The sequence below is a fragment of the Arctopsyche grandis genome, chromosome 3 (genome assembly GCF_051622035.1).
Source record: "Arctopsyche grandis isolate Sample6627 chromosome 3, ASM5162203v2, whole genome shotgun sequence".
Lineage (NCBI taxonomy): Eukaryota > Metazoa > Arthropoda > Insecta > Trichoptera > Hydropsychidae > Arctopsyche > Arctopsyche grandis.
The window spans coordinates 19,999,006-20,009,163 of NC_135357.1; the positions used below are offsets into that span (position 1 = coordinate 19,999,006).

General features: G+C 44.3%; 1 protein-coding gene across 1 annotated transcript; it reads right to left on the reverse strand.

Annotated features, from left to right (window-relative positions):
* Positions 1-625: 625 nt before the first annotated feature.
* On the reverse strand, positions 626-5,830 carry LOC143909149 (uncharacterized). The gene is made up of 2 exons (XM_077427050.1): positions 1,118-5,830; positions 626-1,009 (listed from the first exon to the last, which is right to left on the reverse strand). Exons 1-2 carry the CDS (start codon positions 5,828-5,830, stop codon positions 626-628), a joined length of 5,097 nt encoding a protein of 1,698 aa, XP_077283176.1.
* Between the last annotated feature and the right edge of the window lie 4,328 nt (positions 5,831-10,158).

Here is a 10,158-nt window from a genome sequence, read left to right on the forward strand (position 1 = left end):
AGGCTGAGCTGATCGGGACTCGGTGGTGGGAACCAACTCGGTAGCGAACAGAGATGTTCACTCGACCGACGCGGAAAACGAATAGGGGGCGGGTACGCGCGCTCGGCGCCGATCTCCCTCCAAAACGGCTCCTTTGGTCGTAACGCCACGAAAGCTGACCATGAAGACTTGGTCGGAACATACTCCCCCCGTTGGAAGTCAGAGGATCGAATTCCAAAACAAACAAGAATTAATGGTGCACAAGCGACTAATGAAATACACAAAAACCAAGCAAGTAAGCAAAAAAATAACAACAAAATAAAAAACAACACAACAAAATAACCCAGTCAGCAAACAAAATAACATTAGTCCACCGTCAGTTTCCCATCCTACATAAGCAGCTGACTAAGCCGGCAAGAAACAAACAAAAAATAGACAAACAAACAACCAAAACACCAACAAATAACCAACACCAATGCTAGGTAACAATATTGTTCAACCGTTATCTGTCCCAATCTATCCTGATAGCTCCATTACAAAGCACCAATCAAACCAACAAGAGAAGCATAAAAGAAAAGCAACTCAAAAACTTAAGTTAAAACACATAAACTGAATCCACAACACAGATACAAATAACGCGCCAACTTTAATGTGGGACGTTATGAACGCTCGCCACTCCGTTGCACAAATTAACCGAATGTTGCTCAACAGGCAGTCGAGCAACTCGCCGAGCTGCTCTTTTGATAACTCCCTTTACTGTGCGAATGGTGATGACTCGCACCACTCCGTCGTGGCCAGGATGAACGGCTAGGATCCGTCCCATGGGCCATTCCAAGGGAGGTGCGTTTTCTTCGGCGACTATCACCATATCCCCCGGCTGCAAGTTGGGTGACTCCCTGGAGCCACTCTTGTGGCGCTGCTGCAGTAGCGTGACGTACTCTCGGGCCCATCTCTTCCAGAAATGCTGCAACATCTGCTGCAGGTGCTTGTAAGTTGACACCCTCGCTAAGGGTTGATCGACCAGATCTTCCTGAGGTAGCGCAATCAGTGGCCCACCAACTAGGAAATGACCAGGAGTGAGGGGAATTAGGTCGGAAGGGTCAGATGACAACGGGGTCAAAGGTCGCGAGTTCTATACGGCTTCTATTTGTGTTATTAGAGTATTCAAAGACTCGTACGTTACGGTTGTACTACCCATGACGCGTTTTAAGTGGCGCTTCATTGACTTTACGGCGGCCTCCCACAGCCCACCAAAGTGCGGAGCCCGTGGTGGAATGAAGCGCCAGTTCATTCCCTTTTCAGAACAAAATGAATGTAGCGATTGCTTATGAGCGGTTGATGCTAGCAGTTTAGTGAGCATTCTATCGGTTCCTATAAAGTTAGTGGCGTTATCGGACCAGATCTCAGCCACGAGCCCCCTCCGAGATATGAATCTCTTCAGTGCGTCGATAAATGCCCTGGACGTTAAACTCTGCACTACCTCTAAATGAACAGCCTTGGTAGCAAGGCAAACGAATATGCAGATGTAGGCTTTCAGGAAAGACCGATTTCGGGACGCTTTCTCCTTGATGAGGATCGGGCCGGCGTAATCTACGCCACAATTAAGGAAGGGACGTGCCGGGGCAGTGCGTAATGCTGGCAAATCTCCCATTATGGGTTGTTGAAGTCTCGGTATGACCCGGGAGCACCGTACGCACCTTCGAATTTCGCGACTAACGGTGTTTCTCCCCCCGATTAGCCAATACCTTTCTCGAAGGTGGGCGGACACCAATTGTGTGCCTGCATGGAGTAATTGTTCATGAGCGGCTCTAACTAGCAACTCCGTAATATGGGCTTTAGCTGGAACAATCAGAGGGTGCTTGCGCTCAAACTGCCAATGAGTGTGGCTCAATCGCCCTCCCACCCGTAGGGCACCTTCTGGATCCAAAAAAGGTCTTAAGGCCTTCAGGCGATTGTTAGGAATTGGCAACGCTGATTCGAGTAGGGCAATTTCCCTTTTGTAAAATCGCGACTGAACGTGCTTGATGATTTTAGTTTCCGCGGCGATTAGTTCGGTACGCGATAGTGGACCACTAATGGACCCCCTTCTTCTCAACGCCGCGATAAATCGTAGGCAATAGGCAGTAATTCTGGTCAACGTGTGCCACGAAGAGTATCGGGATAATAACTCCCAGTCACTAGTACTAGCGACTAGGGCTACACGCGTCCCTTTAGCCTCTATTTGAGGCTCTTCAATGGGAACCTGGCTCTTTGGCCATGTGTTCCTGTCCTGGAGGATCCATTTGGGTCCATTCCACCACAATGACATGGTTTGTAATTCAGAGGGCATGAATCCTCGAGACAAAGAATCAGCGGGATTGTCCTGGGAACTTATATGGTTCCAGGAATGCTTTCCACTCATTGACTGGATTTTGGCTACCCTATGGGACACAAAGGTCGTCCAACGTGAAGATTCACCCTTGAGCCAAGCTAACACGATGGTAGAATCAGTCCATAAAATCACCTCGTCAATCGGAACGGTGATTGCGACTCTAACTCGCTCTACCAATGTGTGAAGTAAATGGGCGCCGCACAGTTCCAATCTGGGAATAGTCAAAGTCTTTAAGGGGGCGACTCGAGATTTTGCGCAAAACAATCTACAGACGCGATGTCCCAATCGGTCGGTGGACAGCGCATAAATGCATGCGCCGTATGCCTTTTGCGATGCATCGCAAAACCCGAGTAGCGTAATGCTCACCGGGTTAGGTAATAAAACATGTCTGGGAATCATTATGTCCCTCAATTTGGGCAATTGTGATATGAAAATCTCCCATTGGGACGCTAATCTCTCGGGAATAGCCTCGTCCCAATTGAGGCCCCCGCGGAATAGTTCTTGCATTAACTGTTTTGCAAGAACGATGGTAGGGCCCAATAAGCCCAGTGGGTCAAACAACCGCGCTATTTGGGCTAGTATATTCCGTTTCGTGAATTGCGCATTTGTATTCAGATTGATGGGGAAAGCGAACGTGTCACATTTGGTGTGCCAGTTCAATCCGAGAGTGGATGTCTCGTCCTTGCTGATCACATGGCAGTGATCGGTGCCCTGATCGGAAGCGGGTATTATGGAGATGGGTTCAGTGGTGTTGGAAGCCCATTTTCGAAGAGGGAGACCAGCCCGAGCCAGAATATAGTTAATTTGCTCGGCCAGTTTTGTGAGTTCCTGGACGCTACTGGCACCCGAGAGCAAGTCATCGACGTAAAAGTCTCTGCTTAACACTGTGGAAGCTTCGGGAAATTCCGCCCTATGTTCATCGGCTAAGGCCCTCAAACAACGGGTTGCCAAGAATGAAGCACAGGCAGTGCCGTACGTCACAGTGTTTAGCTGATACGTTCGCGCCCCTTTACCCAAACCCCAGATAATGCGTTGAAATGGTTGGTCATCTGGATGTACCCTGATTTGTCGGTACATCTTTTCGATGTCCGCAGTCACTGCAACTGAGTGCTGCCGAAAACGTAATAAAATGTCGAATATGTCGTCCTGAACTCGTGGACCGACATGGAGAACGTCATTTAGAGATGTTCCCGAAGATGACTTTGCCGACCCGTCAAACACTACGCGTAGCTTTGTAGTGAGGCTGCTTTCTTTGGAGACGGCGTGGTGAGGGAGATAGAAATTTGGGACGGATTCTGAATTGCACTCCGACATATGCCCCAGATCGATAAATTCCTGCAGAAATGCCTCGTAACGATTGCGAAATTGTTCGTTACGAGCAAATCTGCCCTTAAGCGCACGGAATCTTTTTTCCGCCGCAGTGCGTGAATCGCCTAATAAGTGACTGTCTGCCTTGAATGGCAGTCTGACCATAAACCGACCCGAAGAATCGCGAGTAGTCCCATGTATGAATGACTGCTCGGCGGGATGACCCTCATCTAACCCTACCTTGGAGGTGTTCGGTTCTTCTAGTTCCCAGAATGCTCTGATGGAGCGCATGAGTGAGAGATTGCAACTACGTGCATTGTTCGATGATGCGGGAGCGGCAATCGAACCACCTAAAATCCAACCGTACGCGGTGTTTAGCATGGTTATGCTTCCTTGTCTGTCACCGCGTGAAGGAATGGAAATGGTGCGCCTTCCGTTGCGCAATATGGCATGATAGATGTCGCTACCCATCACCATATCAACCGTACCGGGAGAGTCAAATGACGGATCAGCAAGGGGAAGATGAAGCGGCAAATGGCTCCGTATCTCAGACACATTGCGCGATGGCAGTTGATGCGTGATGTCGGACATGATTGCGCAATCAATGTCCATGCCGGCGCCCTGGTTGGGGAGACGCGGTAGTATACGCACTACCGCGCCATAGGAGATGGACGTCCTATTTAAACCTACTCCCAGCAGGTTGACGTCCATCTTTTTTGACTTCAAGGCGAGTCGCCTTCTTAAGTCCTCGGACATTATGTTGACCTCGGAGCCATTATCAAGTAAAGCCCGCACTTTATGCAACTGCCCATCACGACCGCGTGCTTGTACTTCTACGGTACATAACAAAACGGTGCGGGAATGTGAAGGCGTCGCGTGTCTCACCGAATGTAAAACTGCTGACGGTTCTACGGGTTTGACGTACTTCGAATTCTGGGGGCTCTGGGAAGTTTTGACCTTGTTTGAAGGTGAAGCCTGATACGCCGTTGCGTCATGCAAGAGCGTGTGGTGCGCCCGACCGCAACGCACGCATCTTTGTTTGGTTCGGCACGCTTGAACCATGTGACCCGGTCTCAGACAGTTCAGACATAACCTATGTTTGATAGCGGCCGCCCTACGCTCATCACCGCTCATACGGCGGAAAGATGTGCATGCTAGTAGCGAGTGCCTTCCGCTACAGTTGATGCAGGAGGGGTGTTCCCCTCCCACATGTAACGCGGCCGCCTTTTGGCCACTGACAACTCGAGGTTGGGCATTCGACTCGCCCTTTAGAACGAAGTCGGCATTTGCCACGGCTTGGCACTGGCCCGTTAGGAAGTCCATCATGTTGACAAACGTGCAGTCTTCATACTTGGGAGCCTGAAGCTCCCATTGCTGAAGTGTGTGCCGGTCGAGTTTTCTGGTGATAAACATCACCAGAATCTCGTTCCAGGTCTCGACCCGGACGCCCAAGTTAACGAGCGCACGTACATGCATGTTAGCATCATCTATGAGACGACGCAAACTGACGTGATGGTTGCTCGCGACTGGCTCGGCTTCAAATAATGCCTGAAGATGATGTTGAATAACAATTTTTTTATTGTTATAGCGTTGATCCAAAATGGACCACGCGCGGGAGAAGGCATCGTCAGCTAACTCTAGGCCACTAACTACGCGACTGGGTTCTCCTTTCAGGACTGCCAACAAGTATTGGAAGCGGGCGATTTGCGAATTCTCGCCGGCCATAGCGGCCAAGAAGCGTTGTGCGAATTGGGGCCAATTTTGGATGTTGCCCTCAAACGTGGGCAACTCCAACTGGGGCAATTTGATTGCTGTATTTGATTGCGGTATCGGTGACTGCGGCACAGGTGTGACAGCGGATGTAACGACATCTAATGGCGGAACGTTAAATTGCGGCTCCCGTAAATTGATTGCTTCGGTGTATCGCACGATGGCGGCCATATATTCCCTATCAAATATGTCCACGACGGACTCGGAGGCCTGCGCCTCTTCTTGGTCCAGCTCGTCTATCTGATCTTGGACCGATTCAAATTCAGACAATAGTGGTTTGATCATTTCGAATCTAGCCTTGAGCTCGATGAGGCTTACATTGTCCCCCAATAGATTCGCGTTGCAAGTTAATTTAGCTCGAATACCTTTTCGTGCCTTTTTAAGAGCAATCAAAGCCTCCATTATTGAACTGCGACGCAAAGCAAACAAAGGAAAAAATGGACGCGAAGAGAAAAAAAAATAAACAAAGGACAATGGATACGGACAAAACAAAATGGATGCTGGCGACCAAAAAAATAGCAACCACAACAGAAAAATGCAAATGACGACCAACCTGGACTAGACGATGTTGGCAGACCAGCTCTGGAGGATTCGGCTATCGAAGGACCAAATGTACAGACTCCAGGGATGTTCAACTCGAGAGCACCCCGGAAGTCGGTTTCGTAGAAGCTCGTGGTAAGCGTGGGCGGGGCTGGTTTCCTCCAAGGGATCTACAGGTCGTCGTCTGCGGTCTGGTCTCTGCTGCTGTCGGCTCGGCTCGATGTATATCTCTCTCTCTCTCTCGTACAGTGTGCGTAAGTGAGGGTGATACGGGACAAAGGCGGGAAATTGAATAGTAATGAAAACAGGTTATAATTCTGTTTGTATGGTGACTGTATTTTATATATATATGTATATACAGAGATCAAGCAGGGGGGACAGAAAAAAAGGGGGGGGGGGGGGGGGAGTCCGACTTGAAATTAGCGCGCACGTGTTCAAGAGGTTATGGTAACCTCACTCAACCACGTGGCTACGTGATCTGACTTCGACGAAGAGAGACCAGGAATTCCTCACTTCTCACCGGACGTATACTGAAGCTGTACTTCCAGTATCGTCTGCCGATCAAGGCTGAGCTGATCGGGACTCGGTGGTGGGAACCAACTCGGTAGCGAACAGAGATGTTCACTCGACCGACGCGGAAAACGAATAGGGGGCGGGTACGCGCGCTCGGCGCCGATCTCCCTCCAAAACGGCTCCTTTGGTCGTAACGCCACGAAAGCTGACCATGAAGACTTGGTCGGAACAAATGCTGTTTTTAAATCAAAAATGCCACTCTGCCTGAAAAAAAGGATCTTTGATCAATGCGTTTTGCCAGTGATGATGATGATGATGATGATGATGATGATGATGATGATTTATTTATTTATTTATTTAATAGTTTTGGACCATTGTGGCATTACAGGAAGAACCTAATGCGCCACAATGGCCTACATTTGAAAAAGATATAAAAACATGATATAAAAACAAGTAAACTGGAAATAAAGGAAAAAAGCAAAAGCAGAAAACATGGTAAAATAAAATAATAAAAAAAAAGTAACAAAAGGAAAATAATACATCATTCAGAGAGAAAAAAAAAATAACAAAAGTGTAAAAATTAAAAATAAAATCCATAAATCCCATTCTTTGTTTACACTGAGCAAAATTAAAATAGTATATAAAAATGTACAAAGGAGAAAGAAAAAATAAAATAAAATAAAACAAAATATGAATAAAAAATAAAATCACAGCGAGGCCCAAATGGAAGAGAGTAGATTAAGATTCCACACATTCAAATTAAGAAAGTAATGATGAGCGCAGGTTACCAGATAAATATGTTAAGATAATATCCGATAATCTACGCTCCCCAAGGTGGAAAATATCACATTCAGGGACAGCAGCAACGATTTCATTGAGAAGTCGAATAGCTCGTGGAATAGGAGCCATTCGATAAAGAACTGTGCGAGCAGCAGGTACAACCATCAAATGATGATGTCTACCACGCACATAATTATTAGGGACATAAAGTCCCAACTGTTCCAGCAACAACGGGCATGACGTATTACCACGCAATAGCTGGAGAACGAAACGAATTAACGAGAAGTTTCTCCGAAGTTCAAGGGAATTATACCCAAGCATGCCCAAAAGGAAAGGAGTAGGATAGATATATGGGTAGTACCCATACTCTTTCTTATAAAGAAAACGAAGAAATGCTTTTTGCACTTTTTCGATAATAAGAGAGTAGTTTGCTTCATGCAGATTCCACACAATTGCATTATACTCTAGCTTACTTCTAACAAGCGAGTTGAAAAGCAAGCGAGAAGACAAGGGGTTGGAGAATAATCTAGCATATCTCAAGACAAATCCAAGTCGACGAAAGGAAACGTCAGCGATTGTCTTGATGTGGTTGTGAAAGGTGAATTGAGGATCAAAAGTGATACCCAAGTCGACCATTGATTCCAGACGCTTCAACAATACGGATCCAATGGAATATCCGTGACAATAGAGCGAATTCGCACGTCCATAACTCATAATAGCACATTTACTAGTATTCAGTTCAAGCCCTAAACTGGAACTGAACTCTAAAACAGCGTTAATATCAGCTTGAAGGAGAGAGGCTTGCCTCTCATCCTTAACAGCAAAGAATAGTTTAACATCGTCAGCAAACAAGAGACATGAAGCATTGCGTAGTACTTTTGGGAGGTTATTAATGACTATTGTAAATAGTAAAGGGCCTAAGGTGGACCCCTGAGTTACACCAGATCGCGTAAAAAATGAAGGAGATTCATAAATACCATATCTAACAAAATGCTTCCTATCACTAAGATAAGAAGCAAAGAGTTTAAGAAGACGTGGAGAAAAGCCCACTTCAGCTAATCTGATCATAAGAGCGTCATTGTTGACAAGATCAAATGCTTTTCGAAAGTCAAAGTAGGCTACATCAACTTGTTGTCCACGGTCAACTTTAGACATGGTATAATATGAAAAGCAGGCAAGATTAGTGGTAGTGGAACGACATGGTGAAAAACCATGCTGCTCATCACACAACAATCTTTTAAACTGCAAAAGAATCAAACGGTGAAGGATATTATCGAAAATTTTGGGAATAGCCGAGATGATAGCAATAGGTCTGTAATTTTCAACCTCATTTTTAGAGCCACTTTTATGAATGGGAATGACTCTAGATAATTTCCATTTTTCAGGATAATTACCAGAACCCAGAATAAGGTTAAAAATAAACTGAAGAGGCTCTAAGAGCGAATTACAGCATGCCTTTAACACTTTAAGGACCGCGGACGCCACATTGGCGTCCTGAATAGTCCAAGCATTGGCGCCCGCGGACGCCACATAGGCGTTCTCAAATACATGCAACTTTGCCAACAAAAAAAATATGGGTATTCCATTTATGCTTCGAAAAATTATCAAGAGATGTCTAGATATATATACGAAAAATCAATTAATGATAAAATATATGTAAGTTTCACTATTTTCGGGAGATGTCAATCATTTTGAAATTTCGTGTTTTTAAATACTGAAACATGAAATTTTTTTAATTTTATCATGCATACAGTGCATCCGATAATGTCGAAGAATTATTCAACGACACATCTGTGTCAAAAGAGCACTGTGAATAGACAAAAGTATCGTCTAGTTTCGCCCACTCTCCCGTTACAAAATTGACTCGTGTGAAAAAAATCGAAGCCCTTGGTTTAGTCGCATTATTGTATCGGATCACCATTCGTTTCGGTCGATGGAACATATTTTGAAGGAAAAAAATTTAAATCTGCAAACGAAGTGAAATCAGCTCTTCCCAACTATTTTGTATCTAAACCAGGAGGATTTTACGAAAAAGGAATTTATGATTTAGCCGAAAGATGACAGAGTTGTCGATAATGTATGATTTATTTAATTTGTATAATTTATTTTAAAGTTAAAGAAAAAAAATTGAGTTTGATTTTTATTGAAAAAAATGAAATTAATTCGGGGTATATACCCGAGTATATATTATGTATATATATGATAAATCGAGAGTTTAAAAATCGATCGATACACAATCGATTATTTAAAAATTTTTCCCATCAAAATATCTATCAAGTTCTTGGAAGGTCCAGTAATACACACCCCTATACTATAAACTATGTGAATTATGTGTTACAAACGTGTCAGAATTCGGAATTCCGAAACACATACTATGACCCACCCTTACAGTCGGCCTGCACCATTTATATAAATGTGTTTTCGTTGTTTATTCGACTATTCACTATGCATTGAATGCAAGTTATTTGATATTTCCATATAGTATGGTTTGTTATCCATGGATGACTTTTCAACTTGATCCTGAAGGCACAAAAATATTTGAAAAAATCCAATGGACCATCGCGCGAATAGCATTGAGGTAACTTTTACTCGAGTGATTATTATTTCAAAAATATAAAATATTTGTGTTTTTTTCGTAGTTTTATAATAAATATAGTTATTTTTAAATATAGTGCATTCAATTAGTGTAAACGTTTTTATAAACTCATAAAAAATCGATCACGGAGAATACAGGAGATGATACGCTGTTAGAGAAAAATTATACCAGAAATATAAAATATTAGTGTTTTTTTCGTAGTTTTATAATAAATATAGTTATTTTTAAATATAGTGCATTTAATTAGTGTAGACGTTTTTATAAACTCATAAAAAATCGATCATGGATCATAATTTTATAT

What these genes read in the sequence shown, in the direction of transcription:
- LOC143909149 (XM_077427050.1), bottom strand. Translation starts at nt 5,830, where the DNA reads ATGGAGGCTTTGATTGCTCTTAAAAAGGCACGAAAAGGTATTCGAGCT. An exon ending in TAATAACACAAATAGAAGCC is followed by an intron (nt 1,010 to 1,117) that starts GTATAGAACTCG and finishes GCGCTACCTCAG; the next exon opens with GAAGATCTGGTCGATCAACC.